At 40.7% G+C, this 20,946-nt stretch overlaps 1 protein-coding gene across 6 annotated transcripts in view; it reads left to right on the plus strand.

Annotated features, from left to right (window-relative positions):
- The window catches only part of LOC121062932 (mothers against decapentaplegic homolog 2), a 55,966-nt gene that overhangs the window by 27,093 nt on the left and 7,927 nt on the right, over positions 1-20,946 (plus strand). For 3 of the 6 annotated variants that reach the window (XM_040543231.1, XM_040543232.1, XM_040543233.1), the window contains exons 3-7: positions 13,504-13,593; positions 14,737-14,930; positions 15,390-15,524; positions 18,564-18,638; positions 19,962-20,015. In XM_040543231.1, the coding sequence (XP_040399165.1) occupies positions 13,504-13,593; positions 14,737-14,930; positions 15,390-15,524; positions 18,564-18,638; positions 19,962-20,015 (548 nt within the window). The remainder of the gene's footprint in view (positions 1-13,503; positions 13,594-14,736; positions 14,931-15,389; positions 15,525-18,563; positions 18,639-19,961; positions 20,016-20,946) is intronic. The other 3 variants (XM_040543235.1, XM_040543236.1, XM_040543234.1) reach the window with 2 other exon arrangements.

The following is a 20,946-nucleotide window of genomic DNA, read 5'->3' on the forward strand; positions in this document are numbered from 1 at the left end:
GACAAAGGTCATCTTTGAATATTTGTGCGAAGCTAGTCCTGAAATGTGTGTGCTGAGCTCTGTTTGTCTTTTGAAAGTACGACCTCTGAGATTGCCATCAACTGTTAGCGGAGCCATTTGTTGTGGACAGCTCAGCCAGTGTTGTGATGGATATGGCTTTCTGTAGAGATCCGTTGTCCTTTGGTACTCTTGATTCTGTTCAGGTTTGCCTTCACCTTAGTCCCTGTTAAGGATGATGCAGAGTGTCAATCTGTGGAGCTGCATTGGGTGTCATCTTAATTCATGGCATGACATTGCTTTCTAATAGGAAACAGAAAAATGAAAAGGTAACCACATGTGGTGTGAAATGAGATGAATCATTAGGTTGTTCATTCCTTATGTAACTTGTAAGTAAAAGTTTTTTTAATAGATGGACATCGCTCCTTTTCTAGAAGACTGTGCTAGTCATCTCTCTTTAGTTGAAACAACTCAGTGGTAATCTAATAATTAGAAAGGAATTGCTCAATCAACTGTTTTAATAGAGGTGGTACGAGAGTGGAGGACAGATGGCGATTTCTCAGGCTGAGTTGCTGAGCATACTTGCTTCATAGCTGCATGCAACATCTCATCAGCTACCCAGAGCTCTGAAAGGTTATTTCCTAAACGGACATTTTCAGAACATGTCTCTCTGTTTTCCTTTACTCCAATAATAACACTCAGACACATAATGAACACACTACTTCCAGCTGTGGGATTTCAAAATTACATGCTTTTATCCCAGTTGAAGTGCTGTATTTACATTTCTGAGGGTAGTGGGAGAAACTGCAGAATAATTTAGCAGTCAGAAAGCTTTTACTGGATACAATAGTTGAACAAATGAAAGCAGCATAGGAATTCAGAGTTGTCATTTCAGAAATGACATCTCAAAGTACAAACCTGCATTCTTAGAGTTTGTGGGGCTATGTATTGGTCTACTTTTTTCTGCCTGGTTAGTCTCAGGGAGGTGCTGTTGTGAATGCTGTTGTACATTTGTAACTCTCACTGGACATGGGGCTTCTCAAAGTCACTTTTTGATGGCTTTTTTGAATATTTCGTTAGGAGGGCTAAACCTACCTTGTGGTTTGTCTTAATGTCAGCAAGTTTGTTCAGAGTTCATGAGATATAAGTTGCAGCTGCTCAAAGCAGTTACATTGGAGTAGGGAGCTGTAGGGCAAGTTTCCCAGTAGAGCTGTTAGCAGCCTATGGAAATCATAAGCTTTTGCGTGCTCCCTGCATTCAGTCTCTCTAGCACAAGGCTTAGACTTGTGGCCAGCTCTCTGCTGACTCTTAAGAGAGGCTGATTTGTGCTGCGTGCTGTTTCTTGGTCCCGAGCACCATCTCTGCGCTGCCTGACCTTGCTCTTTGGAAGCTTACAAGTTTGCAGGTTGCTCTCTGCCTGGCTTCGAATGGGGAGTGAAGACCCCTTGATAAGATGTGCATCTAAACAGACCATGTGGACAGCAAGAAAAATAAATGGTTTCCTTCTGTTTGGTTGCCACGGCACCCTGGAAAAATTGTTCTTGAACTGTGAGGTGCTATCCATCTAAGCATCTCCTGGTATTGAGGGGAAAAAATAAAGGTAATGCTTGTTGTTGATGGCTGCTTCACTTTGTCTGACAGCACTGGGCTGGCACATCAAGATTTGGGAGAAGGGAGAATAAAATGTTTTGAAGGGGCCTTATATCTGTATGTTTGCTTCTGTTGGCAGTTTGTTGAACATGTGACCAGGAAGAAGTGTACCTTGAGAAAAGGCAAGAGAAGCAGATGCTGTTCGTTGAGCTGAGTGGCTGGCCTGGCACTATGCAGGGCTGGTGTAGTGGGTTTATGTGGCAAGGTTTTGGTAGCAGGGGGCCATAGGGGTGGCTTCTGTGAGAAGGATCTAGAAGCTGCCTCATGTTTGGTAAGGGCCCCGTTGCTGACCAGAGCCGAGCCAATAAGTGATGTTGTTTTGTGCCTCTGTGAGAGCATATTTAAGATGGGGGGGGGGGGGGAAAACACCCAGTGCCACACAGCAGCTGGGAGAGTGAGAGGAGTGAGGAACAGCCTTGCAGGTGCCAAGGTCAGTGAAGAAGGAGGGGGAGAGGTGCTCCAGGTGCTGGAGCAGAAGTCTCCTGAGGCCTGTGGTGAGGCCCATGGTGAAGCAGGCTGTCCCCCTGCAGCCCATGGAGTACCACGGTGGAGCAGGGTTCCGCGCTGCAGGCTGTGGAGGAGACCATGGTGGAGCAGGTGGACCTGCACTGATGGAGACTGGGGCCTGTGGAAGACCCCTGCCGGAGCAGATTCCGAGCCGGACCTGTAGCCTGTGGAGAGGAGACCATGCAGGAGCTGCTGCCCGTGGGGGACCCAGGTTGGAGCAGTTTCATCCATTCATCATACGGACCCATATCTGGAGCAGTTCTTGAAGAGCTGCTGCTTGTGGGGAAACCCATGCCAGATCAGTTCACCAAGGAAAGGACTGCATCCCGTGGGAGGGACCCCACAGCACAGGGGACAAGAGTGACTGAGAAAGAGTGGCAGAGAAGAAGCGCTATAGACTGACCATAACCCCTGTTCCCCTGCGGTGCTTGGGGGGGGGGAGGTGGAAGAGGCTGGATGGGGGGGAAGGTGCTTTTGGTTTCTTTCCTTTGTTTCTCACTTCTCTAGCTTGTTAGTAATAGGCAATAAATCTTACTATCTCCCTATGCTGAGTCTGTTTTGCCCGTCACGATAATGACTGCGCGATCTCCCTGTCCTTATCTCAACCCTTGAGCCCTTTTCATCGTATTTTCTCCCCCTTTCCCTTTGAGGGGGGGGGAGTGAGAGAGCGGTTGTGGTGGAGCTTGGCTGCCCACCTGAGTAAAACCACCACAGCTGGGAGAAACCAGCTGCTGGCCCTGCTCTGAGCAATGGGTGGCCCTGCTGTTGGCCTCTAACAGTCTCTTTTGTACCTCACCTTCCACTTCTGTGTCCCATGTGGACATCCTCAGAATTTAAGCTAAAGTAAATGGCATCGTTCAAGGACACTTTTTTCCCCTCTTTCACGTAGTGTTAGAGAGTTTAACTGTATCCCGTGGCTCCTGCTTTTCTGGTTATTTTGATGTGTTTATTTTTTTAGCATAGATCTACTTATAAGGAAGGTTACTTGAGTCATTTTCCACAGTTCAAATGCTGAATTTTGTATTTGATGTAACAATTTCTTAATGTATCACATAAAATTCAATGTCAGCTGCTTTTTCTTGAAAGGGCTCTGATTAAGAGGAGAGTTGTGTAATGGTTCCTGACTTATATTCCACTCGGTATGCACATTTGTAAACATTTCTTGGCTATAGTACATCTTCAGTGTTTGTGTGGGGAGGAAGGAGGCAGGGAGAAAAGGTACAGTTACTGTTTTGAACAAATAATCTGTGTTGCATATGCTGGAAGAAAGGTCTGGTTTTTGGACTCTGGGGGAGAGGTAGAACAAAGCTTTTTTTAATGTATCGAGGGCTACTTACAAATAAAAGTAAATCGAAGGGGTTGGAGGTACTTGAGGAAGCACTCATAATTGTTGGAGCTGAGTGCCCAGCTGCCAGCATTGCTGCTGTTTTGTTGAGTTTGTGATGAGAGAGAAAATTGTGCTCTCGGTTCTGTAAGAGCTTTCTCTTCTGCAGTCCAGGTCTCCTTTAGACGTTACTTAATATCCTTTTCCTATACTTAACAGGCTCTGTTGCTTCCTTTTAAGAATGGGAGAATCTGGTAGCTAACTGCCCACCTATACTTCTCTTCAAGTATCTGTTTACTCTGGTTGCTAATACTATCCTTTAACTGAATTCCTTTTTTTCATTTCCTAGTGGTCTGCTTCTCTACTCATGTCTATCACAGAACGGTCTCATTGGAAGAGTCATGTCCAGCTCCTTTTAATGAGTGCCACTGCAGATTTGTCTAAATGATTTTTAAGAGGAATTCAGGCTTGTGCTTTTTATTCAGCATTGGCCAAGATACTAGCTCATCACTCGAGCTGATGCTTAGAAAAATCATTTCATACTAAATTCCCAAGTCTTTACACTGTAGCAAGAAAAAGAGATTGAGATGCGTTACTTCACAATATTCACAAACAGAAATGTACTGCTATAGCTTTGAGTCATGCCAGTTGATGAATGTGTATGTCTGTTTATTTAAGTGAGCAGATGATATTTTGTCACTATAATGTAGACTGATGGAAATGTAAGCAAAAAGACTGGTCAGTTCTGCTGGGATGCAAAACAATGCAGGATCCAAAGAGGAGTAGGGTAGATCTCATGAAAGTAACTTTAAACAGATCTGCAATAGCAATGCAAATTTTGTTTTCTAACTGAGAACAGATCTGAATGCAGATAACCTTCTCCCTGCCACCCCAGCATGGGGAAAATAAACTACGAGCAACATATAATTCAGTAGCTGAGGCATTTAAGTGAGCCAAAGTACGCTTTACAGGAAGCTTTTGTTCAGACAACTGGCTGTACAGCTAGCTGAGATGCTGTTTGCAGACACAGGTAGTGTAATTGGTGTTGCTGCTGGCTGATGCAGATGTTTTAGGCTGTAATATGGAGAAATGCTAGCTGCCAGTATGTAGGAAGGACTATCAAGTTGGAATATAAAAGTAGCTACACATACTTTCCTTTGAAACCCGGAATTAAGGAAACCGTGATCAGGCAGATTTCATAGGAGGTTAACTGTGCTGAATATAATCTTCTATGTAAGTCATGAATCTTTTTTGATTGCTGATCTTGATTAATCTGTATTCTCTCAGCATTTCAAATCATCCATCTTTCCTGTTATCTTCAAGACCATTGTTCCAAAGGTTTGGTATACCCCTTTGTATGCATCCATCTGAGCTTTATGGGTTCTTGAACCCCAGTGGTCATCAGGAAGAAACCAGCAGAAGAGGAGGAAGGATTCAGTTCTTTAATCTACCAGTTGATCCTTTTCTTAGTATCAGTAGAGTAAAGGACAGCGTCTTCACAGGAGTGCAACTTTGATCCAGCTATACCAGTGCTGAACTGAAGCTTAAGTTAATATAACTGTGTTCTTGTTTCCCAGTTCTGTGTTGTGGATAAGGTCTTAGACTTAAGATCTTACATAATTAAATTAAAAAAAAAAAGATACAGGTCTTCAGTCTATAGACTTTAACCTGTTTTCTGAGGCAAACTTTACAGAAGCAGACATGAGTAATGTTAAGGCAATGTAATTTGCTCCTTTCTTATGAGAAAATGAGATTCTGTAAGTCCGGTGACTATTTTTTTTTTAGTGTTCTAACCTTTGGTGGTAGAAAGGCCTGTTAAGGTGTAGGAGAAAGATGAATGGAAAGTATTACCTTGAAAGTGAACTTGCAAACCTATTACTGGCTGTAGACTCTGAAGAGTATGGTCCAGGAAAAAAATTGGGAGTTCAGGTGTAGTACCTAACAAATAGGGGAGGTCAGTGTCCAAGACCTTTATGTAATGATTCCTGAGTAATGCAGACTTGGGCTAATGTGATGAAACTTGCTTTTCAAATTATAGTTTTCATCTTTCTAGTGCTACCACTTCAGTTAGGGAAGAGACTGTCAACTCCATGCCTTCTAGCTCCTGTACAGCCATCCCGTTTCTTTGCAGGACTGAAGAATAACATGGAATTTCAGTTATGCTTGAGCTGTGACAATATTTACCAATTCCTATAGAGAGCTTCTACTAATTGATATGTAAATGTCTTTTGGAGTGGTTCCACCTAACTTGCATCTGATGTAGTGTTTTGAAGGGATGAAAGACAGGGACTCCTGATGGCTCTTGAACAGGAGACCTTTATTGCCATTTTTCACCACTACATATACTTTCCCCGTAGCCCCACGCGCTGTTCACGTGCCCGAATCTGTCTTACAATTGGTTAGAGACCCTCAGACACGCGCCTTGAGCCAGCCAGCAATTGGCCACTGCCCAAAGCTCATCTTTAACACTGTAGCCAATTTACTTTATCTCGACCTTGCTCAAGTTTTTGGTTCTACCACTGTTTTCCTCATTATCTCTAACTCAGGGATGTGTGAAACAGCACAAAGCTCCCTGCGAATTCCTTTCCCACAGTGTTTGTTGCAAGTACTTCATTTAGTACAAAGAAAGTACCTAAAGCATGCAGTGTTTCCAATACTGTCAACACTTTTAGTGGTAAGAGGGTTACTTTGTTCAATCTGTCACGCAGGAAAAAGATTAAATTCACAATAGCACCTACCTGTTTAGGTTGGTGTCTGTGTATTATGTGTGTAACTATTCTGATACACACACGGTACTGTTTAAAATTGTGCTGACTTCAGGTTCTTTCAGCTATAACCTTCAATAAAAAAAGCATCTGCACAACTGGATATCATTGACAAGACCTACCACCTTTGTCCCTATGTGTATCATCTATTTTGCAAATGCACTTGGGGAAAGTACAGGGATATCTTGGACTGTATGCAGTGCAGTGTCAGCTTGTTTGCTGTGGTCACAGCTATTTGGACAGCACTTGGATCTTGCAAATTGGTACCTCTGGCTTTTAGCTGTGCTGAGGAACTGAACCTGATTAGGCAACACCAAGCTGAGGTGGCTTTATTAGTTGGCATCTGGACATCTGCAAAGGCTGTGGACTGTTCTGTGTTGATGCATCTCCAGTCATGGGGGTTTCTAATTCAAAATTAGTGCCACTGCAAGTCAGAATGCAAATGGCTTTCTGAATTTGCGAAGGTGAGATCATACTGTCACAGACTAACATTAATACGATGGTTGGCAATGCATCTTTCAGGAAATTGAGAGCAGTACCTTATCCTGTTCCTTTTTTCACCTTGATGGGCAGCGTCCTTTGCCACTAATCATACTGCAAATACAAAAATCTGTCTTCAGTCTGTTTTCCCGTTGATGCACTCCATCTACTCTAGACTGCTTCATCTTTTACAGTTTATATCTCATTATGGATTCCGATACAGGCTTTGATTCTTCTAGTAAGAATATAATGAGTTTAAAAAATAAAGCAATCAGCTTGCTTAAGTGTGGTTCAAACTACTTTTGTCCATGTTCATTCTTTATGGGCAGGTTAAAAATTCACTTATATTTGAAGTAGATGTCCACTTTTGTAGTAGGCTTATATCAAGTAAGCCTACTATTCAAGTAAGATAGCTTGCACTGTTTATGCTGATTGGGATTATGCTGATTGGGAACATCATCTGTACCATGTAGACTTACACAATACAAAGACTTTTTGGTTATCTTTATGTTCTTCCTGCACCTATGTTTTTCCTATGTGTCAGTATTGTGCGTCTTACTAAAGAGAAGTGGTTTGGGCACTTTGTCTCAAAATTGTGAAGCATTACTACAGCTCTCTGCTGTTTAGGTAATTTCTTGTCCAGAGTAGGTTTTTTTGGAGCTTGGATTTTCCTGTTAAAGGAAATAATGAAATGGAAGAATTGAAGGCATACTTTGTACTGTTGCATGCTGATAGCCACGTTAAAGATTCTTCTTGCCAGAATTGTGTAATATCATCTGAGATGCTGCTCCTTATAAGCAGATAAAAAGGTTGAAACTCCAGTTCTTGCAGCCCTTCCTGTTTAGGGAAAGGCTTAGGCAGAAGTAGCATTGGTTCCACCCAGTTATAACTTGTCTGACCCTTTCTTCACCACATCTGTGTTCTGGTCAGTCCTGACGTTGGAATTGCAGGACTGAGTTGTCCCAGGCTGTGTGTGTAGCAAATGCTCGCTAGAACATTGACTTTTCCCTGAAAATCCCTGGGTTTAGCAGTTCCTTGTTGCAAATACCTTTAGAGCATTTCTCCTTCATCATCTTTTGCTAGAACTTCAGAACACATGGAAAATTAAGCCAATTTGATTGTTTGAATTCTTAAAGTCCCTTAAAATAAATTCAGTAATTTTGTAGGGTCTGCAAAAGCAGCAATGCTAGTATCCTAGAGCAAGCTTGTTTGAAGTGCAGGAGGCCACAGAATATGGTGATTTGCTAATCTAAACCCGTATTGAAACGATTAAAAATGAGTAAATAAAAATCAACAGCAAAACTAGCTTTTGAACAGTTGACCTCGTTTATGTCACAGTTAAATTGTATTGAGACCAGCTATGAAAATGCTCCTTGGAATGAACGTGTCCACTCTGCTGGGAGGAGATGTATTAGTGCTGAGCTTGTATTTTGGAGTATATTTAAGCCCTGTCTACACAGGAAAGATTTAAGTCCTGCTCGGCTGCAGGAGTCAAAATATATTTTGGAAACAATGATGGCTTACCAGTGCTGCAATATACAATGGGTTCAAAACCAAAAAAAAAAAAAAGCTGTTCTATACAACGTGAAGCCTGAAGTGTGCTTCAAGGCTTCAGCCTGAGGGCAGCCTGCTCGCTAAAGGTGAAATGGTGATACTGGTGAATGTTGGCTACTTCGCTCCTAATAAATTAAACATGCCTGGGAATGTTCCCAGGCACTGTGGCCAACTGGCTCAGGACTGCCTGTGTCCATGCTTTTATGCTCTTCGCTTCCAGGGCAGGGTGGCTGCAGCTGAACTGCCCAGTGCAAGTGGTCCTAATTGTGTGCCGACTCTCAGACCTGGGAATTGAGTGGGAGAGCACTAATTGGCACAGTACAGTGCTGGGGAATGTACTAGCTGCTTTCTAGCATACATGATCATGTTCCAGGGCCTGGGAATGTTTCCAAATGAGACTTAGCTTATGAGTACAACTGTTAGTCCTCGATTCTTCTGAAATCTTTATGGAGTAAGGCAAAGAAGGAACCTTCCCCCCTAAGGGGTTTGGGACACTTCAGAAAGGTAAGTTTAGGAGATAATGTTTCCTATTTATTCTTGGGCACTAAGTCTGTGCCTCCTGTTTTATTAGATGGTTTTAGTGGCTGCTTAAGCATCTTTCAGAATGCAGTTACCTTCTTTATAGCCACCAGCAATCTGGAATGAATAGGAGTCTCAGCCTTCCACCAGGCTATTGCTTGTGTGTGAATGAGCACGTATAGGAGCAGTAACTGCAGGCTAACGGAGGTGCTGTGTATGAAGAATGTTTTGATGGTGGTCAGAAATCTCATTCTGAATATATGTGTATGAATATTAAGAGTCCTAGGTTAGGCTGGGTGACGTAGTAGGAGGAAGTCTTGCACCTCTTGGGCAGTGGATCTTGTTTGAGGAGAGTGGGGAAACCATTTCCTTAGATGTTTCTCTCAATGAATGGTAAAATTGACTACATTTGCTCATACAGATGATACATTTCCTGCAGACTCTGTAGTGCTTTGCCGTGTTAAGGGGTGTAGCTGATTAACTGTTACAGGTCCGGTTGGATTCAGGGTACTGAACTATCACGATCACGGATTCTCCAACAATGTAACATGCCCTCACTCTAGTTGTGCTCAATGAGAACTATCACAGCTAGGAACAATGCAGTTAAGTGCAATTTAAAACAGCAACAGGTACACAGGTTCTTTGGATTGCTGGCGATAATTTACTGTCTGCAAAAGCAAGCTAACATGCATGAAATACACAGGTGCACAGGCTGGCTATTAATGCATTAAAAGGCACAAAGACTCTATAGAGATTTCTAAGTTTCTGTGGAGACACCCAGTATAACCAAGTGTTCAAATCTCACCCACAGGCGTCCCAAGGGGGGGGGGAAGAGAGGCTCAGCCTGTCGACTGATCCCAGAAATCAAGAGGTCCTCATGATGGTATCTCCCCTAACATCCCCTCTCTCTTAGGCCAATTTATATTATTTTCTATCTTTTAGGTGGAGCTTGAGTGACTCTAGTCAAGCATATCTTAGTTGTGATTGGTGAAAAGTTTTCTTGCTTTCGTTTAAAGGTATAGGCTCCGAGAAATTCAGTGCACGTGCTCAGTGAGGTGTGGTTACACCTTGGAGGCGGGTGGCTTTTGGGATGGAGGTGTGTTTTGGTATTATAATGAGCAAGAGTTCACTAGAGTACAGCATTTTGTCAAAAACATGACAGGTCATTGGCTCAGGGTAGCAAAAGTGCAGCTTATCGGTCTCTGTGTGCACAAGAACAATCGAGTCCCCCCCCCTCTTGTCACAGAGCCTAGCCGCAGTGTCTCCACTCTGCTCTACGCTCTGTACTGTTCCTTAGAGTCAGCACACCAGGCTCCCCTAGTGCGGTAACATCTAAGGTTGGAAGCCTAGGGAACGCTTAGGCAGTGCAGCTACACCGTACCCTGAAAGCCTCTTCAATGCTGTACATTTTCTTTAAAAATGTGAATATTAGTTTAATTTTCCTAGTCACTTTAGGCAATTGCTCCACATGCTTGTGCATTTTTGACCTGGAATGTAGTCCTAGTGTAGATAAGCCAGTAACCCACTGATATTAATCCCAGCTCTAAGCAGACATATGTCCTGGAAGACAGTATATTTCATAAGATGCTGAGTAATGGAGCAGTTTTGCTCTGAACTGATTGCTTTTCTTGCGCCCCCTTTTCCAACACTCCCACCTGTTTCCTTGCCACCTTCTTTCTCTGGGGTGTCCTGGGTTTCAGTGCAAGTTATGGCTCCATTATGCAGTCACTTCTGAATACTGTTCCTTTTCATAGGGCTTGGAATATGCTATCAACTTTGATAGTTCAAATATTTATAGAGAAAAATTAATAATATAAGGTATTGTTCATCATGCTCTAAGGGCTATAAAATTTTACTTTTGAATTTGTTGACTTGAGTCTTGTGAAGCAACTGTGTGGCACGTTGCACTTACACCAGTGATGCACCCCTCAATTTTAGGAACATAAGTTATGTGACAGCATCAGCTTTGGAGCATTACTTTGTATAAAGGATCTGTTGCTCAAAGGTAGTAAGCTGTCAGGGCTGGCTGTGTCAGTTAATACGCAGCACGCTCTATCTGCTGATCGCTCTTATTTCATGCGCATGATGATCTGTCTTACAAGCAGCAATGGTGCACATTTAAGGACACAGGGAGCATCCCTGCACTGTACTGATGTCTCACGGGCTGCTTGTGTGTCTGCAAGGCAACCGTTCTGTCCTTGTACAGCTTCTGGCAGCTTGCTGTCCTGGAGGCAGCTTAGGAACTTGAATGAGAGAGGTTGTAGGCTCTGCCGGTGGTCAGTGTCCCTCTTCTGCCCGCTCTGATTCTGGCCAGAGAGCTGTCCTTTCTGCTGGTGTCTTAGGTAAATGTAACTAGTTCAGGGCAGTTAGCTCTTTTTGGAGAGCTGGGTGTTGGAGAATGGGGCTTTGCACGTGGCTGTCTGCTGCTGCAAAGAGACAGAAGTTCATCTAGCATAGGACTTCCACTTGTGTCCGTTCACAGTAAAATGTGAAAGGCCGTGTTTTGTTGGACGTTTCTTTTTGTCATTAAGTGCAAGCTGCTGTCACAAATCACAATCTCATTCTTCCTCTGCAGTGCTTGTGTAGCTCCACAGTGAGTAGAAGAACTGATCTGACTGAAAAGCAACTCAAAAAACTTGAATTTTCAGCCATGTCTGTTATGTTCATTGCTTTGATTCACTGCTCAATTGCACGAACATTTCAGCATCCCTGGGGTGGTATTAGAAGTGAGGCACGTGGGACGAGCACGAAGGGGACCAGAACCATTCCTTCCCTTTGCCAGTAGCCCGCACTTAGGTTTTATTAAAGTGACCATGGAATTGAAGTGGTTGTCTGTCCTAAAGATGATTTTAAATATAATGCTGTGCTGTCTGCTCTTTTGTTTCATAATGCTAATGAATTTTCCCTGTGTAGGGAGGAGAAATAAAAATATCTCACTTCTATTCCCTTGAGCACCCAATCCAAACTTATGAGTGTATCAGCTAAGATTAGTAGCTTAAATGAAAAAAAGCCTATATTTAGCAAAGCCTATATTTAAAACCAGGAGTTTGGTGAACTTGTATTCTCTTCTTTCTGCTGCAACTTTTCAGAGGTTCTTAACTTCAAAGGTAACATAGTAGCCGGTCAAACTTCCAGCTTTGTGCTAGTGGAATTGTAAGTTGCTTGTTGCCCAAATTCTCTTTGTTTCTGAGGCGCCAAGTCTACTTGTGTGTTACTTAAGTAAAATAACCTGTCAGTTTCCAGTGGTCACAGAGCACATATGTGATCACCCGAGATTAAGCTATGTCTCTGAAGATGTGTTGCCCGTTTATAAGCCCGTGTTGTTTTCTTGCTTTGCTTAAATCTGCTGCTTTTAGTCTGTGCCTGTCACTGGAGGCTCCTTTTTCTTTACTTCTGTGATTGTTATTGAACCAGTTTGGTGAAGAAATAGTTCTCTCATTTCCTCCTGCTTGGTTTAACAATTAGGTTTGTTGTTCTATCATTAAGACTTACAATATTTACTACAGTGTTACAGAGTTGTATTTTATGTTTTATATGTGTTAGAAAATAGTTTTCAGTTATTTAATCAAGGAGAGTACGTAAAATAGTGTGAAATATCAGCTGCAACATAGTTTTCTCCAGTGAGTGTTCCTGTTTTGGGAAAAGCGGTAAACTAGTACGTGCATGGAGAATGAGACTGCTGAAGTGATGGTACCTTTAAAGTTAGGCTGTGATGATTCAGACACACATGGCCTTTGTTTGTAATTTTAGGGCAGCTTATATTTAAAAACAAAAATAAAACAAACCAACAGACCTGAAACTACCCTTGTGTTGTGGTTTAGCCCGGCTGGCAGTCAAACACCACACAGCCGTTCGCTCACCCTCCCCCCTCCCTCTCCGGGATGGGGGAGAGAAACGGGAAAGTGAAGCCTGTGAGTTGAGATAAAGACAGTTTATTAAGACAGGGAAAAGAATAACAACAATAATAATAATAATAATAGTATTAATAGTAATAATGTGTACGAAATAAGTGATGCACAATGCAATTGCTCACCACCCGTTGACCGATGCCCAGCCTATCCCCGAGCAGCCGGCCACCCCTCCACCCCGGCTAGCCACCCCTATATATTGTTCAGCATGACGTCAGATGGTATGGAATACCCCTTTGGCCAGTTTGGGTCAGCTGTCCTGGGTCTGTCCCCTCCCAGCTTCTGCTGCGTCCCTAGCCTGCTCGCTAGCAGGACAGAGAGAGGCTGAAAAGTCCTTGGCTTGGTGTAAGCACTGCTCTACAACAATTAAAACATCAGCATGTTATCAGCGCTCTTCTCATCCTAATCCAAAACATAGCACCCTGCCAGCTACTAGGAGGAAAATTAACTCTGTCCTAACTGAAACCAGGACACCTTGAAAATTGAATTTTAAGAGCTAGGCTAAAGTTTTGCCTGTTTTAAGGAACGTTGCAGCTGTATTGACTACTTGGTCAGAAAACTTGTTCACCTTTTAAAAACATTATCATTTACCTTGAATCACGTGTTCCATTTTGATAGCCTCCTTCATATAGAAAATATAGCATGAGATGTCTGTTTAAATGCAAGTCTAATAATGCTCTATCTTCTATGTGAAAGGAAGTATTCTGTACATTTTTCCATGTTTGACATCATGGTGTTTTGAATAACCATGTTCCATATTCATATCAATTTTTTGTTTTTGTTTTCAATTTATGCACAGCACTTGCTCTGAAATTTGGGGACTGAGTACACCAAACACGATAGATCAGTGGGATACAACAGGCCTTTACAGCTTCTCTGAACAAACCAGGTGAATATTCTGCCCTCTATCGCATCATAAAAAACTTGTGGGAGGGATTGGATTTGGAGGGTCTGTAATGGGATGCTTTAGCTGTAAAATAGACTAAAATGCTTCCTAGGCCTCTCGTGGTACAGCATTTTAAAATATTTGCTTGCCGGTGTAGAAATCCAAGTGTTCTCAGCTGATGTTTTGACCAATGAAATTCTAATTCCGGAATACTCCTTTTTCATGCCAGTGCCCTTGAAAGAATGGGAAGACTTGTTAAATGCAAGCTCTAATGTGATTTGGTATTTATATTAACAAAGTTGGGCTACTTAATTCTTTTTAGACCTAATCTTACAGAGTGTTTAAACTGCTTTGTATGCCACAAGCTTTCAGTTAAAACTTGCTAATTGGCTCAGATACGAGCTACTAAAGAGCTGTTTGTAAATTCTTCAGTAGTTAATGGTGGGCAAATTCTAAACAGGGTCTTTATTTTTTTCATGTCACATTACTTGATTTGTGTATTGACATTTGTCTCCCATCCCATAACGATCATAAACATCTGCATTTGTGTAAGCATATGCAGTCAGTCTTAAAACTAGCAAAACATTTTCAGCTGGTAGCAAGGCAGATGAAGTCAAGAAGATAAGCTGTACAGCCCTTACGAGATGCGTGTTCATGCTTTTTGCATTACGGTTATACTGCCATGTGGATCACGTGGGCAGCTGACTGCTTAGAGGCTTATTTGCAGTCCTGGGGGAATTCTTATGCTTAATGCCATAAAGCATCTGTGCCACAGCAAAGCCTTGAGGTTTAGAAACTGGAGGGACTATTAAATGTGTGTTTTTCTTTCAACAATTGTTTTTTGACTTTTAAAAAAAATGTATGTGAAGCATACCTAAATACTTGGTTGGAGGTAAAAGTGGCTTTTATTGAACCCTAAGTTCACTGGCAATAATTTGAACATCTTCAAAAAGAAGTAAAAATGCTGTTTGATATCATCACTTGTCTCATCTGAAGCCTTTTAACAAGAGTACAAATGTCACTAATAGTGTCAATTGAGTGAACTCTGAAAATGAACAAACTGCCTTTCCCATGTGTGTACACTGCTTGAGTGATTAAGAGACAGCGTGCAGTCTGTAAATACTTCTCAACATCTTTCCCGTGTAGATCTCTCGATGGCCGACTACAGGTATCTCATCGTAAAGGATTACCACATGTTATTTACTGTCGTTTGTGGCGCTGGCCAGATCTTCACAGTCACCATGAACTTAAAGCAATTGAAAACTGCGAATATGCTTTTAATCTTAAAAAGGATGAAGTATGTGTAAACCCTTACCACTACCAGAGAGTGGAGACACCAGGTAGGAAGACTGTTTCTGATTTTATAGCAGTATCTGTATGTACACACTTGTTCAGCATAATATTTTAGATTAAAAAAAAATAGAAGGATGATGTGCTCTCTTGCCAAAACTACAAGATGATTAAAGGTACGGGTTTTGAGAATATTACTAAAAACTTTCAGTGGATGGTAAAGATACTGAAAAACTTTTACACGTGTTGAATAACAATGACAAATGCTTCCAGTACTGCTAGCAATGGTATGGTCCAGCATGAAAATGAAAGAGTTGTCTCACTAATATAGAGTGGTCTTACTCAAAAACACCTCAGGAATCTGTTCTGGTAACTAGTGGTACGATTGCAGTATTAGCAGTACTGAGAAACATCTGAAGAAATTGTTAGATGTTTTAGGTTTTTTCCTTTTGGTTCATAGAAGTGTGTATTTGAGGGTCTTACTAATACTTTGAATTTTGCTTTTCCAGTCTTGCCTCCTGTACTAGTGCCACGGCACACTGAGATTCTAACAGAGCTTCCGCCTCTTGATGACTATACCCATTCCATTCCTGAAAACACTAACTTTCCAGCTGGAATTGAACCACAGAGCAATTACATACCAGGTATTTGCTGAACTCCCAACGCGAGCAGTACACTTATCTTTGTTCCATTGCTGCTGCAGTGTTGGTGATTTCACAAAGTGATGAAATGAATTGAAAAACATACCAATTAAATCTTGTTGATTTTCTACGTTAACTCCAATGGAAAGCCTGAACACTGTTACTTGCAGAACATGATCCTGTGTGAAAAAGGTATTGCTGTGGTTTCAGAGTAGCTTACTTGGTTTCAATAGCTTAAGGTTCAAAATGCTGATGAGTACAAAGTAGACCTTCATGTTATGGCTTAAGACTTCTATAAACATGTAGGTGTTGCCAAATGCTGTGTATTGGAGATTGAGTAGTAAACTGCTCAATTCCACCATGTGCAGTATGCAGAGAGAACTAAGTTGCAAAGCAGTGTAGCTTGCAATTGATCAAGGTCTGCTTTGTGTACTTGTTACAATTGTGTGCATACAGTTTTTGTTAGTGTTCAGGAAAGGAACAACGTAACTGTACTGAACTTCTAAAGAATGCTTCTTCCCTACCCCCAAAACAAAATTCAAGACCGAGCTGCTACAGTGCACACACAAGCCTGTGTCCTTACTGAAATGTAAGATGAGTGACCTTTGTTTCCTGTCCCAATTTCCTGTTTCCTACCTCTTCAGAAAGTTGTCTGGAATATAAAACCAAGCCAAGCTGAAGTTTTTCATAAGTTTAATGCAACTGTATTACAGCATCCAAGGACTGATGAATAAGCTGAAAATTCAGGTCCTGGCTCTGTAAAAGAATGACTGCCTTGAACCTCAGATGTGTGCAGTATACAAACTGTATCTACATGTCTTACACAGGATGTTGCTTGCATTTTCTTTAAATGTATCTGAGAATTGAAATGGCACCAAGAAAATTTCCATGAATTTGATCTCCTCTGTTTAATTGGTGCCAAATTTGTTGCCACTTAAGGATGAGATATTTAAAGAGCTATTTAAGATGCTAGAACTTGATGTTGCTTTCTTCGCTTATGTATACTTCATTGACTCCATCAGAGGGCTTTTGATAGTGTTTGCAGACAACTTACTGGAAAGCCACCATTTGAAAATACAGGAAACGAGCTCAAGGAACTCTAGGTAGTTATTTGCAAGAAGTCTGTTCAAGGTGATTGCGGGTACTCACATGATCTTCAAATGTTTATGCAACTCACCACACCTTGCCTCCTCTTTGCCACTGACACCCTCCTCTTGTATTCAAGAATCGTATCTTATTTTGACCACCTTAACTAATCTTGACTACTTAGCTAGGTTCTGATAAGCCTTGTGTGTCTTGACAGCCTGCTTCAGAGAACATTTCTTTAGCAGTAAACCAGACTAACTGTGGTAGTATTGTACCACAATACTGTCTCAGTATGTCTACAAAGAGATCTATTTTACCTATAGTGTAGCTCTTGTATGCTTGCTGGGCAGATAGTGATTGTGGAGGTGCAGGATGGCCTTCAGGGCCCTTCCAAATCTGGGATGTGCTGAGCTGTTTTGTCCAAACTTGTGGCAGCATTCATGCTCTGCTAGGAATTTTTAATGCTGCACTTGAACACTTCTTTCCAGCTGTGTTGATGCTCACCTCTGACCCTAAAACAGTATTAATAGTACTAGATTGGAGGGGATCTTCTGTGTTCAGACAGACTAGATATGGAAAATAACCTGTGCCAAACAGCCTAGATTAGCAACTGGAAACAGGAGGTGTGAGTTGGGTTGGAAATGGTTATTGACCTTTTACCATGTCTGTGGGCTTAAGTATAACAAATAATTTTAAGATGGGTAGAGTCTGGTTTATCACAATGAATTCTATAAAAATGTTCAAAACCATGTGATTTCTGTCATCATAGTTCTTCTTAGTAAAGATTTCCCTTAATCTTCCTTTTAAATTCTCACTTGAATTTTGTCACATCTATATTTAGTGTGTAGTTTTACAGACTGAACCAAAGATGCAGTTCCTTTGGTTCATTTTTATTTAATCAACTGATTTAATTTTCCTTCTGATCTTCCTTATGTCAGAGACGTACAGCAATAGATATTAGATATAACTTGATTTTAATTCTTAGGCAAAAGGCTTTGTTTCTGCTCTTTGATAATACATAAATTAGTTTAATCTCTCAGATGTTTGAAATAATTCTAAGGTGATTGTAGAGATCAGTTAGCTTTGACCACTTTCACTAAAGAAACTGTTTTGTCGCTAATATATAGGAAAAGACACTTGCCCAGTTCAGACAAGATTACTTCCTGAAAGGCAGTTGGTTAACTCATTATCTGGATTATAAAGTACATTTTGAATGGGGAAAAGGAACAACCATGCTCTCATGGGATTTGAAGATATTTTTGTGAAATTAGACAAAATATCTAGTATCAAAATGCTTTATATTTGTTATTGAGTTTACTTTGGTCTGTAAAATTCCCGGCTTTAGACAGCTACTTAAGAGTAGATGTTTTTTCGATAGTGTGGAATTTATAATAACAATAGCTTGTGCATCATAACGGGTTAGATAATGTAGTTGTTAATGAGTGAAATCAACTGTTGGGTACTGAAGAAAAATGAATGTGGGGACTGAACTGAAAAATAACCTTTAAATCTTAACTTCTAGGGTGTAGGAGGGTGTCTGATCTGATGGTTATACTATATAAAGACAGCTTGTTTTTTTTGTAGAAGTCACCTGATGGTTTTTCATTTGTAATTCTACTAAATGTGAAAGCTGTTAATCACAATTGCAAAATTGTTACTCGTTGTAGTGAAAGTATCTTGTATTATGTGGAACAAACAAGGATTGTCTATTAATTATATAATATGTTTGAGCAATTGGCAGGCGTACAAAAGATGATACATTTTATGTAGACAATAAGCCAGGTAATGGATTTAAATTCCTGCGGTAGAAAGAAAGTCCAGCAAAAGGAAATTCTAATTCAGTATTCAGGTATCATATAGAGCTTATGAGGACTTGAGGACTAAACCCCCAAATGTTAAATCTTACAAGTTTCCCTATTCATTCAACCAATAGATGGATACTTTCTTTTTAAACAGAAACCCCACCTCCAGGATACATCAGTGAAGATGGAGAAACAAGTGACCAGCAGTTGAACCAAAGCATGGATACAGGTAAAATTTTCACTACTTTCAAGACTTGGGATTACTAGTTGTGATCCCTTTACATAGTGGTATGACTTCAGCCCAAATGATATTGGCAGTAGCCCTCTGTACAACCTGTTGTTTTGTGCTGAAAATATCAGTTTTTAATCTTCTGTGAGCAAAATAGTTTTTTGCCAGGGTAATGCTTTTAAAACACTGTGTCATGTTAAGTACATTTCATTTGTTTCATAACAAAAGCATAAAAGCCTAATTAAGGCTTCATCAGAAAATCTTGAAATAGATTTTAATAGCTGACTAGTTTCAACTTATTACTAGCTTTCCCTTCTGAAAACAGCTTCAGTGAAGCAAACTGTCTGTTGGCCTAAATAGGTTAAAGAAATGCTGCATTTTGAGAATCTCTCTTAGCTCTGACAACCTTATTGCTTCTGCTGAGTTTAAAATTCATTCTTGTTTAGAAAGCTATATTTAAAGAGTAATGGAAACATTAAACATTTGTGCCTGTGTGTGATGGAGTTTCTAGATAATCTGTTCGTCCTTAGAATTGGACAAAGCATAGCTAATGTGCTGGATAAGAACCTCCTGCTGTGCTGACAGTCCTGAGAGTGGTTTTGGTTAGCTAATGTTAGCAACCTTTTTTGGTTAATTGGAATCAACTGCACTAGTTTATGTAAGAACTGCAATATTTTCCCACTATGTTGACAATAACTACTTTAGTTAAAAAGCCTGATATCAACAGTAATTGTAGGAATGTTTCTTCATAAAGCACCTTTGCCCCTGTATTTTGCCTACTAGTGTGAAAATTGTTGGAGAGTTTTCTTTTTTCCTCTGTCCATCCAGAATAAGAATAAATTCCTCAGATGAGGAAATCCATCTTGTTCTTTTCTGGAGATAAGCCAGCTCCATCAAGCATAAAGAAATAATATCTTGATTGTCTTGTCCACTTGTCCGCTCTTTCTTAGCTTTTGTCACTGAATGTGGAAGAAGTCAGTGCCTTCTCATTGGAGAAGTGCATAAATCGTAAACGTAAATCATAAAACATAAAAGATATGTTCCCAGGCTGTGCATGAAGAGAGAACTCTGCTAAATGCAACACTAACATGTTATTAGTGTCTTTACAAGGAGGGGTAGGTTCCCAGGAGTCTGGAAAATTAAATGTAACTTTAATTCAGAATAAAGATGTGATGTTGGAACATGTTGGAAAACTGGTTATAGGCTTTCTGAGGTTTCTTAGTCCAAAGAATTTTAAGATAAAGATGATACCTAAGTAATAGTTGTATGTTTCCATCTAAAATGATGAGAATAATTTGTTCTTAATCTGTGTTGCTTCAACAGGATCTCCAGCAGAGCTGTCTCCTAGTACTCTCTCCCCAGTTAATCATAGCCTGGGTAAGTTGGAAATACTTTTAATTGTTTCAGTGTGTGTGATGGATCCTCTTTATGTATATAATTACACTAAAAATAAAAATGTACCTTAAAGTAAGAGCTGTATTAGGAGGAAACTATTGGGTTGGCTTCCTGATAATAAACATAATAGAGCTGGGCTAGTGACTAGTTAATTACTACCCTATTTCTCTAACTGAGCTTCTAGCAAAGAGTAATATGGTTGCATGTGTGTTCAGGAACTGAATTCATAAAATATTTTAAAAGACATTAGCCTGTCTGTAGTGCTGCCCAGACTTGCATTCTCCCCCTGTCTGTCTGTTCTGCTCTTCTCATGTACTGTTTCACCTGTGGCCACAAGACAACTGTTGCTCCTCCATTAGTTGCCCACCTGCTTTGATCAGGTTCTATTGCTGGGTGTCTGTATAAATGCCTTGGGAAGATCAGATTCCTTTGACTTTAAGAGTGGGGAGTTGGTGTGAGAGGAAAATGCTGTTCGGAGAGCTAAGTAATTAGAGTAGGTAAAAAGAGGAAGCAATACAGGAAAAGCTGAAGACGCACAGGGAAGATATGAAGCTTTAGTAGGGAGAGTGTCTTCAGATGGATGGGTATAAGGTGAATGTATTGTAATATGAGGGAACATAATTTTCATATCGATATTTTTTTCCTTTGTGTGGTTCAGTGTTTGATAGTTTAATCTCTTTAATGTTGCCAAAGTGTTTTTAAGTTATAAAATGGTAATAGAAGTGTCTCAATGTCTAACATTGGTTTAATCACTTTGCTGAGCAAGCACAAGTATGTGAGCTGTGATCACTTTAGATCGCCCCTTCCCCTCTACCTTTTCCCTTTGGTGGAATGTTGAATTTTATTTTCTTTACTGGGATAGGTAAAAACAATGGCAAGCAAAATTAAATTCGAGTAGTTTGAGGAGACTTGA

This window comes from Cygnus olor (assembly GCF_009769625.2).
Source record: "Cygnus olor isolate bCygOlo1 chromosome W unlocalized genomic scaffold, bCygOlo1.pri.v2 SUPER_W3, whole genome shotgun sequence".
Taxonomy (NCBI): domain Eukaryota; kingdom Metazoa; phylum Chordata; class Aves; order Anseriformes; family Anatidae; genus Cygnus; species Cygnus olor.